Source organism: Carya illinoinensis, chromosome 15 (genome assembly GCF_018687715.1).
Source record: "Carya illinoinensis cultivar Pawnee chromosome 15, C.illinoinensisPawnee_v1, whole genome shotgun sequence".
NCBI classification, from domain to species: domain Eukaryota; kingdom Viridiplantae; phylum Streptophyta; class Magnoliopsida; order Fagales; family Juglandaceae; genus Carya; species Carya illinoinensis.
Genome location: NC_056766.1, coordinates 32,100,921 through 32,122,089, shown reverse-complemented (window position 1 = coordinate 32,122,089; position 21,169 = coordinate 32,100,921). Strand labels below are relative to the sequence as shown.

The window sequence follows — 21,169 nt, the reverse complement described above, 5'->3', positions numbered from 1 at the left end:
TAAATAATATAAATAATGTGATCTAAACACCTACTTAGAAAAAGAAAAATTCAAAAATAATCTATACTTTAAAATACCTAGTGCTATATTTAAATGGAAGAGCTCTATTTTGATGATTGATCTATACAGCTAACCCACCCTGTTTGGTATAATTGCTCCAGATCTCACATGGTTTACCTAATTATAAAAATAAAAAAATAATTATAAATAAAACTTCCAACCAACTTCACTGCAAGTTAGCTCTCCCTCTGAAAGCTCAGAGATTGGATAATGGCGTACAAGGCTCTAGACTGCATCACGAGGTCGGACATCGAAGCACAGGGAATTGCACCGGACCTTGCAGAGGGAATCCATGGAAGACTCACCGAGATACTCCGTAATTACGGACCTGCCACTGCTGAAACATGGCGGGATATCTCGAAGCATATACTCAACCCGGACCTCCCCTTCTCCTTCCACCAGATGATGTATTACGGCTGCTTCATGAACTACGGCCCCAACCCGCCTGCTTGGGTACCCGATTCGTAAGCTCCTCCCTCCCATTCGTAACCATGATTCTTATTCTTTTAAGGCTCTGTTTGTTTCCACGGAAAATATTGTTGTGCGAGAAAGTTCTTTCTGAAGGGAAATGAAATAAGTGGCATAATATGAAGGGGCGTGAGGGATTACTGGAAAGTGTCAAAGTGGGGCCAAAAAGAACAACGAAGTACATAACTTTTTGTAGAAGTTGTTTTTTGTTGAACAAATGGAGCCCAAAGTACATAACCTTTTCCGGTTTCTTCTTCAATGTTGTGAATGGAGTCTAAATAAAAGGATGACTTGGTACTATTGTTAGCGTATTGGCTAAAATCAAGTATTTCAAATTATACGGAGGGAAATAATTCAATGAAAAATCATTCTAGAATTTCATTTTTGGAGGCTGTATTGTTAACATTCGTGTTATTAAATCTGACTGCAAATTTCCAGCTAATTTTTCCCAATATATACAATATCGAACCGTCGAACGATGTCATCACTCATTAAAGCACTTATTTTTTGGTCTGAAAAGCAACTGTTTTAACACCGATTTGACCTAAAAATTAGCAATTTAATGTATTTTTCTAGTAGTCTTTTTTTTTTTTTTTTGACTCGTGAATTTTGTAAGTGAGCTGGATTATTTTATTTCATTTTTCAGAGATCCATTTTGATTTACGAACTTCTGTTTATGTACCGTGCTAGTTTTGCATGTGGATGTTAATATTGCATGTCTTGTCTATTCTGGCGATTTTGCGGATTGACAAGAGTAGTTTGTAATTCATGGCTGAATCTCGTGGATTAGCAACACATTAAATTTTATACTTTTCATATATCAAAATCACAATTAATGCAACAATGTTAGAGGTTCCGGCAATGTGTGTTTGTGTTAATCTAGGTTTGTCTGTGGGCATAATTTTACATCCATATTTATGCATTGATAATTTAATTTTGCATGCTTAGAAAATATGTATATTCGTTATGGATATTTCCAAGTGAAAACAAATGTATGAATAGAGATAAATTACTGCTGGATAATGCATCACCAGGGAAAATGCAATCTTGACAAATATTGGTCAGCTGTTAGTGAGGCGGGGTAAAGAGTTTTTAGGTTCAAAATATAAGGACCCCATATCAAGCTTTTCTGACTTCCAGGAATTTTCGGTTTCAAACCCTGAGGTACTGTTACTATAATATCAAGGTTATCTTTCTTTATTGCTCTCAATATTTTGCATCATTTTGGTTATTGAGCCATTTAATACATTTGGCTTCCTGTCACTTGTTTGTTAGGTTTATTGGAAAACTGTGTTGGATGAAATGAGTGTATCTTTTTCTGTGCCTCCCCAATGTATCTTACGTGAGAGTCCATTTGGGGAAAGCCATTCCTCATACCCTGGTGGTCAGTGGCTTCCCGGAGCATTAGTGAATCCGGCAAAGAATTGCTTGAGTTTAAATTCCACAAGGAGTTTGGATGATGTAGTGGTAATTTGGCGTAATGAAGGGGATGATGATCTGCCTGTATGCAAGATGACCCTCCGGGAGTTTCGTGCTGAGGTTTGGTATGCTATTTTCGCCTTATTCAATTTGTCTTATTGAATTCATTTATAGATTTTTTTTTTCCCCTGAATGAGATAAAACTAACTAAAACTAACAGTACAGTAGGAAGGGATGGGGGATCCCAACAAATACCCTAAAACTAAAAGTTACAAAGCAAAATATATATATAAAAAAAAAATGGGAAATGAAACAAAAGGGTTTTGGTCCCATATTTCTTTGGCTTGCGGTCGAGGAAGAGGCTGCCTTGATGGTGGTTGAGTATGCTGGAGGAAAACCCAACACTAAGATGCACACTGCAACTATCCGATGAGGATTAGCATTTAACAAACTAAAAGCTCCATTTTTTATCTTGTAATTAGGAAGTTTTTCATGTTATGTAGATAGATGTTCTTCAATATAAGATTGAGTAATTGTATGAACAATACATTTCTGGACTATGGAATATATGACTGAAGTATGTTAGATGGAAGGTTGCTAGACTTTCATGGCCTAAGTCTGCCCTATCTTGGGGTAAACTTTCTGGCTTACTGTGTAAGGGTAGCATGTTCTACTGTAGTGAGGTTTTGACATAACTATTTTTCATTTTATTAACATCAGGCTTTCTATGTTTGAATATTTGTATCTCTAACATTCTGTTTTCATTGAAATATTTAGGTTAGTTGCCCATGCAATCAAAGCACTGGGCTTGGAGAAAGGGTCTGCAATCGCAATTGATATGCCAATGGATGTCAATTCTGTGTTTATCTACCTAGCTATTGTTCTGGCAGGCTATGTTGTTGTGTCCATAGCTGACAGTTTTGCTCCACTTGAAATATCAACAAGGTTGAAAATATCAGAAGCAAAAGCTGTATTTACTCAGGTAATTACTTATGGAACTTCATGCTCCTATTCTATATTGAAATGCACATTTAACTTGAATGTGCTCTGGCAGAATTCAGTAAGATGGCATGTATAAGGTTTTTTCAGTTACCACTCCATGGTAAAGAATGAGCCTCTTGTTGAGCCACTTTTCTTTCTTTCTTTCTTTCATTCTTTCTTTCTTTTTCTATCTGTAAGATTTTATAGCTCCTATGCTTGTTGCTTATTCAACAGGTCATATTTCTTTTTATAACTTGGCCCTTTGGGCCCCATATGTTACTCATTTATCTAATCCTTCAAACCATTTTCTTTTTTTCAGGATCTGATTATTCGTGGTGACAAAAGTATACCATTGTACAGGTGAAGTTTTGTTCCACTGTTATATGGTGCAACTTGATGTTTTTTTTTTTTTTTTTTTTTTTTGCCTTCATAGTTCAATCTATCTCACAGTGTATTTTCAGTCCTGCAGTCGAATTGTGGAGGCTCAGTCACCTATGGCAATTGTGATCCCGACCAGAGGTTCTAGCTTTAGCATGAAATTGCGTGATGATGACATTTCTTGGCATGATTTTCTTGGAAGAGTCAAACATTTCAAGTATGAACTTTATATTAATTCCTGATTATGCCATCTTTTTAATCTACCATGCAACATCAATATCATTTTTGCTGCTCCATCCCCACCCCCAACCTTGTCTCAACTCTAATCATGAACTATATATGGCCTATATTTAAGCTTAAGATCTCTTTTCTTGAAGTATTATACTATTCCATGCCTTCCAGGTTGCAAAGAGCAAACTCGATGTATATCTTCATCATTCAAGTAACTAAGTGATGACACTTTAGCACTTGAACCACCAAGATTCAGAATGTTTACATAATTTATTTTTTGAGAAGTTGAATGTTTACATAAATTGGGATTTCCTGCAATTACCTTTTTCTCCTTTTGCTTGGGATAAAGTCTAGATGCCTAATTAAAGTAGAATGCTCTTTGGTTAGATGTGGAATATTGATTTTCTTAATCCAACAGTCTAAGCGATTATGCTTCTTTCAATATTCTTTTTTTTTTTTCTTTTATAAGTAAAACGAAATTTTTTATATTAACAAAGAAATAGGCGATGCCCAAGTACATAGGACATATACAAGAGAAAACATGACGTTAAAAACTAGAAATAGATTCAAGGAAATCATGGAAACTGGGCCCATCAAAGTCTATAGCAATCGCCCATATAAACAAAGTATGGAAAAAGAGACTTTGAAGTTCTTCTAGGGAGTGTTTCTTATCTTCAAAGTTCCTACTGTTATTTTCCCGCCAAATGCACCACATTAAATCATGTGGGAACTAGTTTCCAAATTGTTGCAATTTGTGCCAACTTCCCTGGCATAACACATGCAATTCAAACTCTTCCAAAGAATTTACCCTTAAGCGCTAGCAACCTCACATCAGAGTTCCGATCTTTCCTTTCCATCTAATGCACCACATTAAGCATATGAGAATCCCTTTCCAAATTGTCTCAGTTTGTGGGATGCCATGAAGACTTCTCTAGCTGGCAAGAAGATAAACCATCTTCCAAGGCATAATTCATACAATTCGAACTCTGCTGAAAAAGGCAACCAATATAGTCATTGCAACTTCACAATAAATTAGCAAATGATCCATTGTTTATTCACTCTTTCTGCACATGCAACACCAATCATTAATGATTATAAGGCGCTTCCTTAGGTTGTTCATGGTTAGGATCTTCCTTAGGGAAGCTGCTCATACCAAGAGGGCTGCCTTAAGAACCTTACTCCAAATGTTCTTCTCAAGAAAGGATTGTCATCTTGGCTAGTGATATGATACCCCATCTTGATTTATTAGAGTAGGTGGTCTACAAGATCCCACTTTGCTTGGGAAGGAGAAGTTTTTGCTCTTTATAATGGTTCCAAATGGGGCTCCAATTCTGTCGTTGACTAGTCCTTTTGGACTATAGGCCAAAATGTGGCTTGGGCCTCCCTTGGGGCATTACAAGTGATAACCTCGTATAAAATGAGTGTGCAGGGAATTTCCCTTTCCTAGAAAGAGTCCACCACATCTTTATTTGTTTTTAATCAGTAGATGAGTCACAACATGTTATCAACCCCTTCACTTCTAACTTGACAATCCTGAGCCTCCTTGAGGAAGATGACACTCTACTGAATAGAAGCACCCTTAATTCCCATAAGTTCAGCCGCTGAGGCACCCTGCTCACATGCAATTTTATAGATTATAGGAGAGGTGTCACTAAAAGCCCAATCTCAACACCATGAAGGTGGCATGACCCTGTTTCTTCCGCCCTTGGTAGTGTGCCTCCACTGAGACCCAGCTTACCTTTGTTTGGGCCGTCATTTGGAAAGGATCCTGTAACAAAGATATTCCTAAGAGCATCTGCAAATTTTATCCATCACTTCCACTCCTTTTGGGATGATAATGAAACCATGTCTCCCTTCTTGACCATATACTGCCATGATCATGTTGATGAGATTTAAAACTATGAATACAGAAAGTTTTAAATTCTATTGAGTGAAAAACACCACACGGATTGCTATTGATTTCATCAAAAATATATACAAGTGTCTATGTTCTAGTTTAAGAAAGAATGCTAAATTTAAGCCTACAATTTACAGAGCATTTACTCAAGATTTTCCTAGCCATTACAGAATATTTCCTTGCACACTTTCAGCCTATGATTCGGGTCTTGTGATCTTGATCTTGGTTTGCTTGATTTGAGGAGTCTTCCCTTATACGCCCCCTCAAGATGGGTGTGCCATCGGCTAAGCCAATCTTGATTTTGAGGAAGTCCATGCGTTGTCTTGAGAGTGGCTTTGTCAATAAATCCGCGAGTTGATCTTGAGTATTGACATGCTGAACATGCAGAATTTTCTTTTGAACCATATCACGAACAAAATGGAGATCAATCTGAATATGCTTCATCCGGGAGTGCTGAATAGGATTAAAGCTGAGTTGTGTAGCACCCAAATTATCGCATAACAATTTTGGTGAAGTTTTGACAGGTAGGCCAAGTTCCTTGAATAATGATAGCAACCATACTGTTTCAGAAGCAGCATTTGCAAGAGATCTATATTCAGCCTCAGTGGACGATCTGGCAACAGCTCTTTGTTTTTTTGAACTCCAAGAAATGGGATTTGAGCCAAGGAGGCTGATGTATGCTGAGGTGGATGTACGATCATCAAAATTACCCGCCCAATCAGCATCGGAGTATGTAGTAAGAGTAAAGCTGGAATGTTTTTTAATGTGAATACCATGGAAAATGGTCTGTTTCAAGTACCGGAGGAGTCTCTTAGCAGCTGCCCAATGAGTGACAGTTGGTTTATGCATAAACTGAGACAATTTATTGACTGAAAAGGAAATGTCTGGGCGTGTGAGAGACAAGTATTGAAGCCCTCCAAGAACACTTCTAAATTCAGTGCTGTCAAAGGATGTGGTTCCATCAACCAGTTTTAGAGCCATGCTAGTAGACAGTGGAGTAGAGACTTCCTTTGCACCCATCATATTTGTTTTTGAAAGAAGGTCCCGAATATATTTATGTTGGGATAGGAAGAGACCTGATGTTGTAGGAATGACTTCCATACCCAAGAAGTAGTGAAGCTGCCCCATGTCTTTTAAGGAGAATTGAACTCCAAGTTTAGCAATGATATTTGATAAAAAATTCAGATCATTACCAGTGATAACCAGATCATCCACATAAACCAATAGATAACACAAGACAGAATTGTGCTGATATATAAACAGAGACGAGTCTGCCTTGGAATTTTGAAAACCGAGACTCAATATGGCCTGTTTTAGTGCTGAGTACCAGGCTCTAGGAGCCTGTTTTAAACCATAAATTGCCTTATTTAACCTACAAACATGAGTAGGTTTGGAGGCATCTTTGAAGCCCGGGGGTTGTGACATATAAACAGTTTCAGTCAACTTTCCATGCAAAAATGCATTGTTGACATCAAGTTGTTTCAAAGGCCATCCCTGCATCACAGCAACGGTTAGGACAGTTCGAATGGTAGCGGGCTTCACAACGGGGCTAAATGTTTCTTTATAATCCAAACCAGGACGTTGATTGTATCCCTTTGCGACAAGTCTCGCTTTAAAGCGATCAACAGACCCATCAGACTTTCTCTTTACCCGAAAGACCCATTTACACCCCACGGGTGTACAGTTATCCGGGGGAGGGACCAGTTCCCATGTGCTGTGTCGCATGAGAGCAGTTAGCTCTTCTGACATGGCTGTTCGCCAGTGTGGCTCACGAAGAGCCTGTCCCACACAGGTTGGTTCAATGGTGCTGGGAAGGAGGTGTTTGGTGGTTAAATGGAATTGTTTGGGTTTATGAATGTTATTCATGGACCGAGTGGTCATGGAGTGGATTCGAGTGGGCTGTTGTGCAGGTGAGGCAGAGGGATCGGGTTCAGTGCCAATCAAGGAATCAGTGTGATGGGTGGGAGAAATTTCATGCGAATTAGATGATGATGATGGAATATCGTGCGATGCAGAGTGATTAGGGCATGAAGATACAGAATTGAAATTTTCGGAATTAAAAGGAGAGGAGAAAGGGGCGTTACCTGAAGGTGATGCGAATGGGTTCTCCCCTGTCGAAATCACTGGTGGAGGCTGCGGAACGCATGAAGGCACAACGTGAATGGATGGAGCACTTGCTGAGGAGGTCGACGAGGGTGTATGTGCAGAGAGGCCATTTCGGTTTTCATCAAACAGAACATGCCGAGAGTGATAGGTTTTGTTAGTTAATGGATCAAGGCACTTATAAGCATTTTGGGCCAAGGAATAGCCCACGAAGAGACAAGGCACAGATTTGGGCTGCATTTTATGGGTGTTATACGGCCGAGTGAGTGGAAAGCATAAACAACCAAATTTTTTTAGTTTCAAATAATTTGGTGGTTGTTTAAATAATGCTTCAAATGGAGAAATATTTTGAAGAAGAGGGGTTGGTTGACGGTTGATAAGATATGCCGCAGTGGAAAAAGCATGGGGCCAATATTTCAAGGGTAGGGAAGCATCATGTAATAGAGTGAGGCCCGTTTCTACTAGATGACGGTGACGACGCTCAGAAACACCATTTTGTTGAGGTGTATGAGGAGCGGTTGTGAGGTGGCTTATGCCATGAATAGAAAAATATTTTTTTAAAGCCACAAATTCACCACCGTTATCCGAATAAATGGTTTTTATTTTGGATTGAAATCTGGTTTCAACAAGATGTTTAAATTGAGGAAATATTGTGCTAACACCAGATTTTGTTTCCATAGGATAGAACCAAATGTATTTTGTAAAATGATCAACCAAAATGAGATAATAGCGTGATCCATCAAGGCCAATAGAATTGGAGGGTCCCCAAACATCAGTATAGATTAAGTCAAGAGGAGCATGACTTTGAAGACTATTTTTCCGAAATGGAAGTTTGTGGGCTTTATTAATGGAACAAGAATTACAAAGATGAGAAACATGGTCCTCGGTTTTTATTGGAAGAGAAAAAGAGTTGACAAGCTGTTGGACAATTTTATTAGATGGATGTCCAAGACGTTTGTGCCACCCATCAACGGAGGTCCTTTCATGCACGTTGGCAACCATTTTTTGAGAAGATTTCACCATTGACTCCGGAAGGGTGTAAACACCGTTTTCACACGCACCTTTGAGTAGAACCGCCCCCGTGGTCTGATCCTTAACAAGAAAAAAAAGAGGATGAAACTCCACAAAAACATTATTGTGAGTAGTAAAATTATGGACGGAAATAAGATTTTTTTGTATATTTGGAACACAAAGGGTATCATTTAAATGAAAAGTTCGAGTGGGTGTGTGGAGAACCAATGAACCAATGTGAGAGACATGCAAACCTGAACCATCACCAATGACAACCTCGTCCGTGCCATCATATTCAGAATGAACGGATAATTTAGCCAAATCTCCAGTGATATTGTGAGAGGCTGCCGAATCTATAAGCCACTTTGTTTCTTGGGCTGGTGAAGTTGAAACACAGTTTGCCGTTGCTCCAGGAAATTGAACACGAGGACAATATTTGGCCGTGTGACCCAACTGGTCACAAAGTTGGCACTTTGGTGTGTAACGCCGCTGGCCATTGGGCTTGGTCTTCCGATTGTCACGTGGGCCATTGCTGTTTCGGTACTGGGCCGAGGAGTTGGCATGTTGTGAGGCACCATTATTGCGATCAGACCCGTTCGGTTTGGAGAAGCCCTTAGATTGTTGATTTCCAGAGAAGGAACCAGAACCCGATCGGCGATTAGAGTAGTTGGCCGATGCTACCAGCTGCTGAGAGGAGACTTCAAGACGGCGTAGATATGTATCATGACCCACGAGAAGATCATGTAACTCCTCAAAGGTGAGTGGGCGTTCCCGAGCACGAATAGGGGCAGCAATCTCACGGAAATCAGCACCCAGGCCATTGAGGATGTAAAGCGTTAAATCATCTGCAGAGATGGGATGATCGATGAGGGAGATTTCATCTGCGAGGGATTTAACGGTGTGCAGGTACTCTTGAACCGTTTGGCTTCCCTTCTTGATCAGAGTAAGTTCCTCTTTAAGTTGCATGGCACGAGTCCGAGATCTGCTAGCGTACATTGTGTGCAATTTTTGCCATGCTTCTTGGGAAGTTTTGGCAATGGAAATGAATGGGGTTATGGTGGTGGTTGTGGAGGCCAGAATGGCACTTAGGATAAGTTTATCTTGTCTTATCCAGTGAGTTCTGTGGTGAGCGGAAGTGGTGGAGTCATGAAGGTTAGGGCAGGGCTTATCACCGGTAACATAATCAATGAGATTATAGCCGATGAGTAGAGCTTCGAATTGGGCACGCCATTGAGGAAAGGTGGAGGGTGTGAGTTTTTCATTGATTTGGGAAGAAATATTGAGAGCAATGAGAGGGATTTCTGTTGGAGAGATTGGTTGGGTGATCGGGTTATGGGTATTTTCAGATTGGGGGATCGAATTCTCGGTGGAGGATGGCTCTCCTGATACCATGATGAGATTTAAAACTATGAATACAGAAAGTTTTAAATTCTATTGAGTGAAAAACACCACACGGATTGCTATTGATTTCATCAAAAATATATACAAGTGTCTATGTTCTAGTTTAAGAAAGAATGCTAAATTTAAGCCTACAATTTACAGAGCATTTACTCAAGATTTTCCTAGCCATTACAGAATATTTCCTTGCACACTTTCAGCCTATGATTCGGGTCTTGTGATCTTGATCTTGGTTTGCTTGATTTGAGGAGTCTTCCCTTATACATGTAACAACCATTGGAGTTTGAGCACTGTTGTGTGAGATATGCTCTGTTCCCTTCAGGGAACATTTGAATAAATCTTTACTGCCCGTGGACATTGCACATACTTCTACTGTATTCACCTGCCAGCCCACCGTAACTCTACCCACTGTTACATCCTTCACCACCTTCCTCCATCTTTCAACAATATGGAACACACTAGGACCTAGAAGACCTTTGTATCTACCATTAGTTTCCTCATCGAATACATCTTACCCACCAATAAAACTGGGCTAGTGAATAGAAGAGAAGAAGGAATAGGGAGAAAGCTATTTCTGATGAGAAGCACTGGAAATAGGCATTAGGCACCCCAGACCAAGAGCATGGAGAGAGATATACTCAAGAGGACACCATGTAATGTTCTCACCTAGGATAACAGAAAAGGCTATCAAAATGATGATGATTTCTGTATATTCAAAGAGATTAAAATTTTTGAGTTTTTTTTCCTTACTACAGCTGGAACATGATGGGTAATTCATCCTGTAATTTTACATAATGAAAGCAATCTTGAGCAGTTTCCCTTTCAAGGAGCTTTCTTGAACACAAACTCTAGGTATACAAATTTTAAGATGTTCTAGGTTTTAAGTTGATATGTAGCAGAGTCTGTAGCAACATTTCTTGTTCCCTTCGCCATTAACCGTTTAGACTACAAGGTCAATTTTTGTAAGCATTAATGCGTCAAAGCTGTTACACACTATATTTTTTAACTTTTTAGTACAGAAACAGTGTAATGTAGATATCCAAAGTTGCTTGATTAATAATCTCACATTTGTCTGATTAAATGTTAGTAGATTCAAAATTCAGTGAAACTCTGATGCCACTGCTTTTATTTATTTATTTATTTATTTTTTTCCACGATTCATATCACATGTGCAGGGAACATGAGTTTGCTGCCATAGAACAACCAGTGGAAGCATTTATGAACATTCTTTTCTCATCTGGAACTACAGGTAACCAAAAGTTAAACTCTAATCCCCACAAAGCTTTATTTGTCTTTTCCTTTCATTTTCAAAATGGCAAAGTGGACTATTCTTGAAGAACCAATGGTTAAGTTTTGACAATTCAAATTGTTAAATTTGAGTGCTGATCTCCATCCTGCTTAATATAAAAGTAATAGTTAGTACAGTAACATTTAATGATTTTGTTCTTTTCACCACTTGAAGTGGTGAATCAAATCCCACATTGCTTGGAAAGGAGAGGTTCAAGCCCTTTATAATGATTCCAAGGGGCTTCAATTATAGTCTTGACTAGTCCTTTTAGAGTATAGGTCGAGATGTGGCTTAGACCTTCATTTAGTCGTTACAAAATGGTATTAGAGCCAGGTTAACCAAAAGTGTGCAACTTGAGTTGTGTCACCTGTATGATGGAATGGTCTGATGAGGATGTTGAGGCTGGGGCTGTGGAAGAGGGAGAGAAAGAGAGAGGAGGAAGGAGGAGGAGGGGGGGCGGGGTTGGCAGATTGTAATACCCTGGATAGGGAGAAGTTCAATCCCTTTATAATAGATTCCAAATGGCTCGATTATAACCTTAACTAGTATTTATGGAGTACAGGCTCAAATGTGACTTAGATTTTATTGAGGTTGTTAACTATAAGAACCAAACTTCTTAAGGTATTCCGTACGGTGAAAGTATCTGGATAATTTGGAATCTTGTGTGGCATGAAACCCTTAGAAATGCAAGTGAAATAGTGGCAGATTTACCCCAAAAAAGTTAAATAACTTTTGAAAAACTTTCTTGGTGGCTGATAATTGAGCCATTTGTCAGGCAAGGTGTCATTCATATCCCAGTGACTGCGTAGCATGATTTCCTTATAGTGGAGTATCTTATACATATAGTAGTGATATCTCTGTCGTATTCAGGGTATGTTGGTTTCAAGTGATTCTGAACAACTACTTTTATTATTATGATGTCGAATGTCGCCAAGGTAGGCCCCTTGGGACCCACTCCTCTGAAGTACCCTATAACATGACGCTATCCTCAATAACCGTATACCAGATCATTCAAGGAAACTCCTAGTGGCTAATCAAACCCAGAATGTCCGATTCTTCAGTTTATCCCATACCCAGCCTTTGACCAAGAGACTGCACCCTTATGGATCAAGTTGGACATGCATCGGAACGGAATTGAGAAATAAATGGAACAGATTTGAGAAAAAGAAAATGGAAGGAAGTTTGGTAAAAGCAACTTCTGTAATGTTTTCTCCTGAAATTGTCACAACTATCATTTGAATTTATGGCAATTGCCATCGGTTGCTCTAATCTGATGGAGATAGAAGTTTTTACTAATGCAAGCCTGTTTTTTTCTGTCTCTAGTCGGTTTTTGCAATTCTATTGCTGGTTCGTATGGCTCACTTTGTTTGATGCATAACTCATTACATGCCTTCTGCCTTAATGAAGGTCCACAATAGAATTGAAGACTGCCAAGAGTCCTGATTTTTCCAAGGGGGACCTAAAAATCATCAAAAAAAGAAGAGAAAAGAAGCATAAAAGCAAAAACAAAAACAAAAACAAAAGAAAGCAAAACAAAAAAAGAGGTAGTACAAAGTGATAATCCTATTGATACCGATAAAAAAACTAGTATGCATGGGACTTTGCTTCCAGTCCAAACAATTATCTGGTTTACTTATCAAAAAAAGAATTATCTGGTAACTAAGCTTTTACAATTTAGATTTTCTCTCAGACCTCTCCCTTGAATATTCTCTTCACCAAGTTATGAATTTAGAATGGAAGCAACGTTTGATGTCAACCACAGAAACCTGTAATTAGTGCTTTGTTTTATTGAAGGTTAGAGGAAACTATCTTCAGTCTAGCATTCTTGTAGTTCAAACAAAGGTGTCTGTTTTCCTGGGGAGTAATTATGCACTACAGTGCCAATCAAGCACAATATGTGAAAAGCATTGATTAAATTCTAAAATATGCTGAAATACTTGACTCTGCATATTTCCTGGTGTAGGAGAGCCAAAAGCAATTCCTTGGACCCATGCAACTCCTTTTAAGGCTGCCGCAGATGCATGGTGCCACATGGATATCCAAAGAGGTGACATCATTGCCTGGCCCACGAATCTTGGCTGGATGATGGGTCCTTGGCTGGTATATGCTTCATTGTTAAATGGGGCTTCCATGGCTTTGTATAATGGATCTCCCCTTGGTTCTGGATTTGCCAAATTTGTTCAGGTGAAAATTTTGAGTTTTGTGTACTAAAATGGTCCCAGTCAAAGCTATAATTGGCAGCCATGGAATCATTATAAAGCCGTCCCCAAATGTTGGACTTTGCACACATATGAGTCCATCAACTTTTTCATTATTCACGCACCAATTTGTGGTTTTACATGAGGGAAGGAGAGGGGGTTTCAGTTTGTCCAGAAGGACATTCCCTTTCACTTGTGCCTTTATTCAGGCATGTTTAGGTAACATGGTTCATTCAAAAGTCAAAGATATTTTTCAGCCAAAGATCATCTCATACCCAAACATACAAACATAAAAATTGCCTTACTCAAATTTTGAAAAAACCAAAAACTCAAAAAGCTATTGTCTAATTAGTATTTTAAACAAAAATTATAAAAATAAAGCAGCAGCCATCCTGTGATAATTTTTTTTCCTGCTTTATTAGTTTTTTGAAAATTATTTATTATGATAAACATAAAATATTTTTATGCTATTCGTCAAACCTATCAAAACTTCATCTCAAAAAGATTTTACAACTATTTACAAACATTTCTCTACTATTCATGATCTTATCTTACATCCAAACATTCCCAAATCTTTCATGTTAATTTCTTCTTTCCACTGATGATGTGCTTGTAAATCTCCTGGTGTAATAGTTGCTCCTACACACTTAAATAACTTTTTTGGGCAAATGTTTAAGTAGATATTTCTTTGTTCATAACCATAAATGCCAAAAATCTTGGGTTCAGTTAGTAAGTTCACCCAAAAAGGAATGCCAAACATCCAAGTGAGTAGTTATTGACAACCCCTCACTACATTTAAACACAAACTGAGTTAAAGAAAGATTCAATAGCAATAGCGCTCTATAATGGGAGAGCTCTTACTCCATGACTTGATTTTTGACAAGCATGGTGAGCATAGAAGGGGCTTTATTTAGTGGGGGATGGCAAGATGCCCCAAGCTAAGGGGCATAAGAGAGATAACTTTATGACTCCTCAATATTGAAAATTTATATATTTAAATTTGTCCCACTTTTGTAAATTAATACTATTTTATTTAGAAAAAAGTAAAAAAATAAAAATTTCAAGATTACTTTGAAATGATGTTGAACAGCATTTATTGTTGCATGTTTTCATATTCAGAATATTTTTCGCTAAACATTTTGTTTGTTCATTTTTGTATGTTTTCTAAACGAATATACTTTCTATCTGTCCAGGATGCTAAAGTTACTATGCTTGGTGTGATCCCAAGTATTGTTCGGGCATGGAAGGGTAGAAACTGTACAGCTGGTTTTGATTGGTCTGCCATCCGGTAGGTATAAGTAACAGTTGTTACCCTTCATCTTTTTGAAGTACCATTTGTGTTTGAGTGTTACTTGTGTATTTTACCTAATTGAAAGTAGGGTATACGTCAACTGTGGGTTTTTCTCCAATTTTGGCTGTTTCAAGCTGTATTGATTATTTTAAATTGTGGTAGTTGCTTTGGCTCCACTGGTGAGGCATCTAATGTTGATGAATACCTATGGCTGATGGGGAGAGCTCACTATAAGCCTATCATTGAATATTGTGGTGGCACAGAGATTGGAGGCGGATTTATCACTGGCTCATTATTGCAGGCTCAATCATTGGCTGCTTTCAGCACACCAGCTATGGGCTGCTGTTTGTTTATCCTTGGCAACGATGGTCATCCCATTGTAAGTAACAAATAACCTTTTTTAGGGGAATAAAGATTAATTAGACTATAGTATCATGACGAATCTTTTTAATAACTTATGCATTTGCAAACTAATGTTATATTTGCAAATTGCTTGGCATTGACTACTACTTTTCAAGTCACCTCACATTGAATGTTCCTTAAAATTTCATTGGTAATTGACATAAATAATTTTTATGAGAATTTATCCTTCTTTTTTGTCATACATTTATTTGAGGTACTCAATATCATCTTGTCATCTTCGATTATAGCCGCAGAATCAACCGGGGATTGGTGAATTGGCACTTGGTCCCCTCATGTTTGGGGCTTCTAATACACTGCTGAATGCCAATCACTATGATGTCTACTTTAAGGGAATGCCTTCCTGGAAAGGAAGGGTAAGTAAATTCTTCTCCATCTTCAGGATAATTTGGTGTATAAGCTTCTTGAATTTTGCAGTTGAGTTTCCTTATGCAGGTTCTTCGGAGGCATGGGGATGTATTTGAGCGGACTTCTACAGGATATTACCAGGCACATGGTCGTGCAGATGATACAATGAATCTCGGAGGTATCAAGGTATGCATTGTTCCTTGTGGAATATGATTCACTTCCCAATGCAACTTTGTTGTGAAATCTAATGACACATATGGACACTTGGAAAATGACACTAGTTTGATTAATTCAAGAAGTATCCAGGAGTAAATCTTTCCAATTAGAAAAAATTGTGGAAGTAACTGTTTTCTTCATGATTTTGTCCTCGATATTTATATAAGATTTCTATCAAGTGTAAAGAAAAAGTTCTGTTGATATAATGGTCCTGTGTTGTGTGATAACATGTCCCAGGTTAGAGTTTTCAGTTAAGAATCATATATTATATAGTAAGGGATTGAGTTATGGCTGATGCTTGCAGTAGGTTTTTTCCCAAAGCTGTACTGTTGATACATATTACTTGTTCCATAGAACAAGGACTCACTATGCGAGGATTCCCTTTATTATCCAAGTATTACAGTTTGGATAATCCAATAGTGTCCTTGTAACACCCGGGCCTAGCACTAAGCCCACTTTCAAAAATTTTTTGGGTTTATATGTATGAAAAGCCCACTTGAGACTATCGGCTAATTTTCTCTTTTTAATGGACTACGGGCCCAAATTCTATTCCAGCAGATATCAAATATTTTTTTGGGGCTTAGTAATTAGGTTTGAATCATTAACTATTTTGGATTAGGTGAAATCTTTTTATTAGCCGAGAAATTTGTGGGGTGTTACGTCCTGTTATCCCTATTCTATGATCCAGAGTATTAGGATTTTGAATAATCTAACCGTCCAAACGATTTGTTTGTCTATCTATTGTGGTGCTTGGTTTAAGCCTGTTTTTGTTTAGACTGGTGTTTTGTTGTTCTTGTTATTGTGTCTTTTTTTGGTCGCTTTACATCTTTTTTTCTTGTTTCTTTTTCCCTTTTTCTCATATCTTCAACAAATAATGGGTTGCTTGTAAAAATAGTCAAATTCAAGGTTTTCCTGGCTAGAGGAAAGAAAAAAAAAAAAAAAAAAGAAACAAAACACAATCAAAAATCAAAATCAATGTTTTTCTCAAATAACTACGGCTCTTACTCACCCGCATAAATCCAAGTATCTTTTCTTTTTTTTTTTTTCTTTTTTTTTTTTTTTTCCCTCCTTTAACCAATTTGTTTCCTATCATCATCATCATCATTATTGTTATTATCTTAAACTATGATGCTTGACCCACCTGCACATCTTTGTGAGAGACTATTATGTATGGGAACATTTGTTAAATTGTACTTCTTGTTCTTCCGGAACACTTGCCTTGTACTTGGAGAAATGTGCTAGTGGATAAAGATCCTCTACGTTTCAAACTCGAGTGTACTAGTGGATTGTTTCGATCACTTCACTTGTCAGTCTAACTTTTAGAAACCCATTGACCAAAATACTCCCATATTATATACTAAATGAATAATATCTATTTCATAAAAAATAATCGGTATTTATTCCCTAATTGTCCATATCTCCAAATTAGTCTTTACCAATGGATTATATGTGCAGTTCCCTAGGGTAGGGGTTGGCTCAAGTGGTAAGGAACTTAGTCTTGGTGATATGCTCTATTCAGTTATAAGGTTCAAACCCAAGAGTGTAAACTATTTTTAGGGGCCACATCTTATCATGGAAAGTCGATAATTTACTTGATCCATGTGATGGGGATGATTAAACAGGTTCAAGTTTAATCCGGTGAAAGACGTGTTTGCACTGTCTCAGGGATTCCTCGACATTAAAACAGTATATGCAGTCTGCCCTTACCAATTCCCTTCTTTTGGGCAGGTGAGTTCTGTTGAAATTGAACGCATCTGTAATGCGGTAGATAACAATGTGCTCGAGACAGCTGCCATTGGTGTGCCACCGCCTGGAGGAGGACCTGAACAGTTGGTAATTGCGGTTGTATTCAAGGATTCAGATAACATGAAAGCCGACTTAAATCAGTTAAAGATACTTTTCAATTCAGCAGTGCAGAAAAATCTAAATCCTTTATTCAGGGTATTAATGTTTGCTTCACATATAGTTGCTTTTCAGATAAAACTTTTGGATGGACAATCTAACCGGTATTCTGAATTGTGTAGGTTTTTCGGGTGGTGCCTCTCTCAGCTCTTCCAAGGACAGCAACAAATAAGGTTATGAGAAGGGTTTTGCGTCAGCAGCTCGCTCAACTTGATGAGAATTCTAGGTTATGATGGATGTATGTTATTCTTGATGAAAGCTTTGACCTGCTATCTCTGTTCATATCTGAAATGATTATCCACGAGGATCTGTCTCAGAAGATATCATAAAATAAGATAAGAACTCATATAGTGGCTATTCAATTTCCTTTTTTCATCTTTTTGGTGGCTAAAGATCAGCTGATCTACTCTGAATGCTATCTGGGACAGAAACTTTCAACATATACAGGGATCTGATTTTGCTTCACAGAGAAACATCTAATGTATTATTTCAAAGTAAATAAATTCAGCACATGAAAACCTTGCCCACAGTCAGCAAAAACCCATTTTTAGTCATGTGAGTCGGTCTGTGCCTTGGATCGTTATAGTCATGGATATAGTTTGTTGGGACAAATGGAAGTTTTAGTTTGGCTTGAAAAGCCAATATCTATTTGTGGAAGTCATCACTAAAGAAATCCATCAAGACTCAAAACATCAAAGGGCATAAAATGAAACAGTGCTGGTGGTAAAGGATCGACTTCGTGCTAGTTCTTGAAAGCAACCCAGAAAGACAACTTCCACCATCAACAACTTCAGGCTTAACCCACATTTTAGCCTTCTACACCAGAGGAATGCCTTGAGTTAAAAAATAAAAGACACAATTTCTCAACCTTGGCTAGAAACTCCGACGCACGATTTACAAATGCAAGATGCCAGCAGAAATTAGAATGATCGGCCGAGCTGCTTTCTCAAATTTCTATTTCTTAATAAGATATTCAAAATTAATCAAGTCTCTTAACTATTTTCTTTTCTTGATATATTTCGGAAACTAATAATCCAAAGGCAAAAATGTCATCATCCTCGCCACTTTAATGCCTAATATGAGACTGATAGCTACATCTCTACCACAATCACTAAGTGGAGTAATGAGAGAGGTTCAACTTTGAAGTCATAGGTATCAATCTGAATATCTCAAGAAGAAAAAAATGGTTTTGACAGTGCCGAATGTGGTCAAATCGGTAATTGTGCTAGTGTAATCTCTTTAATGACAATGTTAAAAAGCAGGCAAGATAATTTCTAACAATCGCTAATCCACTATGATAGCAATAGCTAATCCACATTGATGAATTCAGATTCAGAATCAATACACTTCAAGAGAAATTCCCAGTTCACAGTGCACAATCTAATGAACTCCTCGGGAAACTTTGATTTCCCAAGTACATATCAGTACACATTCAACACCCCCTTTACATTCATATAGCAAGCTTCATACCATAAGTTACCCATTATATGCAGTTGAGACCATATAAGCGTAGTTAGTGTACTCACTTTTGATGATGAAGTCCCGAATTAATACTGTCTCAGGAAAATCAACAACGAGTTGACCAAGATCAACCTCGTACTTGACCAACCACCTAGTGTAGTCTCTCTCCATCTCAAAGATTTTGAATCGGGTCGTCCAAGAACCATAGGCCTCAACCAGGTGCAAATGGCCGCCGGACGTTCCAAAATATCCAGGCCTCCTATCGGCGCACCCTTCCGAAACCGGAGCACTCGGCATTACTCCGAGGATCTCCTCTTCAATATCAAAACACAATCCAGCTCCCGAGGGACTAAGCCAATGAATCCCCCCGTTCCAGAACACACCGTTGTCGAACACCATGTCGGACTGCGCGACGAACGGCGAGATGCGAGGCCTCCAAGCACGGGTCTCGGATGAATAGACCTCAAGTTGGTAAAAATAATCTGAGACGTCACTGCTCCGAACACAGACCACATGGTAATAAGGCGATTCGGTTGGCTCAAAAGCCAAGGAAAGACCAAATATCGTGATGGGTCCCTCGGAACTCAGACGAGGAAGCATTGAGAATTGCCTGGTGACAGGATTACACACTTAGTAACAATGGCATTGGTCTGCCAGTGTCTTGTTGACGCTACGGCACAAGAGCAATCCATTGCGAGAATGCGAAATCTTGATACCCGAATAAGTAGTGGGGTCGCTGGCAGTGATGAAATCGAGAGATGTGAAGGGAGGCCTGGTGCGGGTCTCACCAAGGGGGACGAACTAGAAATGCGATGGGGTTCTTCTACTGAGAAAGATGCCGGAGAGAGAAGTGCGGTGAAGGCAGTGGTGGTGGTGGCTGCGGCGGCAAGCGAGGGTCGGAGATGAGGGAGAGCCAACGCTTGGAGACGCATTTGAAGCGGAGAAGAGGCTTTACAGGGACACGGATGAGGATCGTTGATTGCGATCGTCTCAGGTGCTGCCGAGGTATTGTTCAGAAGATTGGTATTGCTACAACTGTGCATTTTGCTGGTATCAGAGCTCAGAACGAGCTGTGGTTGAGGAAGAAAGAAAAGAGTAAAGATGGGCACTTTATGCGCGAAAAAAGAACAGAAAACAAGCGCGGCAAACTGCCACCAGATTGGCAGAAAGCGTAGAATGGTTTTCCCGCCCGCGCTAATCGGCCCCTGCAGGCTGCAATATCTGCCTGCTAATTTTCTTGGGGAGTCTTTTATTTTTTTAAGAAGACGGTACCAATTTTATTTATATTCGTTACTTATTCTTGAGGATCGTGATTACATTCAAAATATCTGGAAATACAAATAATTATAAAATCTCAACTCAGATATTAAAATCAATATTAAGATCAATTTAAACATTACACCAAGATAACGATAAAGTAAAATCTTAATAAAACGGAGCAAAACAAAACATATAAAAAATAAAAAATAAAAAACTAGATGCATACAGAACCAAACAACCCAGTTAAGGTAAAGAGTCTAAAGACAGGAAAAAATAAGAGGAAAACAAATATGTGGGAAGCTGCTATCTGTGTTGTGTCGAATAGTGTGTAACCCAGCTTCATTACTCATCATTCTCTATACCACATATTAAATTTATTTTTATTTTATTTTATTATCATTGTTGTCATAAGTGCACAAGTATTGTGCAATCATTTAAAAAAAATGTATAAATACGAGACTCATATAAAAAAAATTAATTTTTTAATTATAGACTCTACTTTTTTTTCAAAGCGACTGCATGATTATTGCGCATTTTATAACTATATGTAATATTACTCATTTTTCATATTTTATTTAATAATTAAGTTATAAAATATTTAAAATGTTGTAGGTAATTAGTGCAATTAAATATGATGAATTTTAGAGTTTAGTCTCATCGATATGACGTGTTCCCTTCCTCTCTCGTTGTTGTAGCCTCCCGCATTCCCTGGGTAGTGCCCCATCTCCTCACCCGAAATCGCATGCCCAGCTTAAATTAGTCAAGAGTCCCTAGTCAGGTTGCCGAGGGGCTTGGCTAGTCCAGGCCTTTGGGTATTGGGTCTAGGAAAGATCTACCTA

General features: G+C 38.4%; 2 protein-coding genes across 3 annotated transcripts; one reads left to right on the top strand and one right to left on the bottom strand.

The window, feature by feature from the left end:
* The first annotated feature begins 174 nt into the window (after window positions 1–174).
* LOC122296204 (probable acyl-activating enzyme 17, peroxisomal) lies at window positions 175–18,138 on the top strand. Of its 2 annotated transcripts, XM_043105694.1 has the most exons (14): window positions 175–524; window positions 1,563–1,692; window positions 1,804–2,072; window positions 2,725–2,929; window positions 3,248–3,288; window positions 3,398–3,523; window positions 11,122–11,195; window positions 13,198–13,418; window positions 14,626–14,720; window positions 14,886–15,102; window positions 15,374–15,499; window positions 15,579–15,677; window positions 17,436–17,648; window positions 17,732–18,138. In XM_043105694.1, the coding sequence occupies exons 1-14, from the start codon at window positions 271–273 to the stop codon at window positions 17,840–17,842; spliced, it is 2,181 nt and encodes a 726-aa protein (XP_042961628.1). In that variant the 5' UTR covers window positions 175–270; the 3' UTR covers window positions 17,843–18,138. The 2 variants fall into 2 exon arrangements, with proteins under 2 accessions (XP_042961628.1, XP_042961629.1); XM_043105695.1 differs by lacking the exon at window positions 1,563–1,692 and having other exon boundaries at window positions 236–524.
* A 499-nt stretch (window positions 18,139–18,637) lies between these two features.
* On the bottom strand, window positions 18,638–20,392 carry LOC122296205 (F-box protein At5g07610-like). The gene has a single exon (XM_043105696.1). It carries the CDS (start codon window positions 19,668–19,670, stop codon window positions 19,086–19,088), a length of 585 nt encoding a protein of 194 aa, XP_042961630.1. The 5' UTR covers window positions 19,671–20,392; the 3' UTR covers window positions 18,638–19,085.
* Between the last annotated feature and the right edge of the window lie 777 nt (window positions 20,393–21,169).

Bases quoted from the DNA above. Each gene is read 5' to 3' on its own strand.
- LOC122296204 (XM_043105694.1), top strand. From the start codon at position 271: ATGGCGTACAAGGCTCTAGACTGCATCACGAGGTCGGACATCGAAGCA. The intron at 14,721-14,885 runs GTAGGTATAAGT...AAATTGTGGTAG, and splicing joins TTTGATTGGTCTGCCATCCG to TTGCTTTGGCTCCACTGGTG. The intron at 17,649-17,731 runs GTATTAATGTTT...TGAATTGTGTAG, and splicing joins ATCTAAATCCTTTATTCAGG to GTTTTTCGGGTGGTGCCTCT.
- LOC122296205 (XM_043105696.1), bottom strand. From the start codon at position 19,670: ATGCTTCCTCGTCTGAGTTCCGAGGGACCCATCACGATATTTGGTCTT.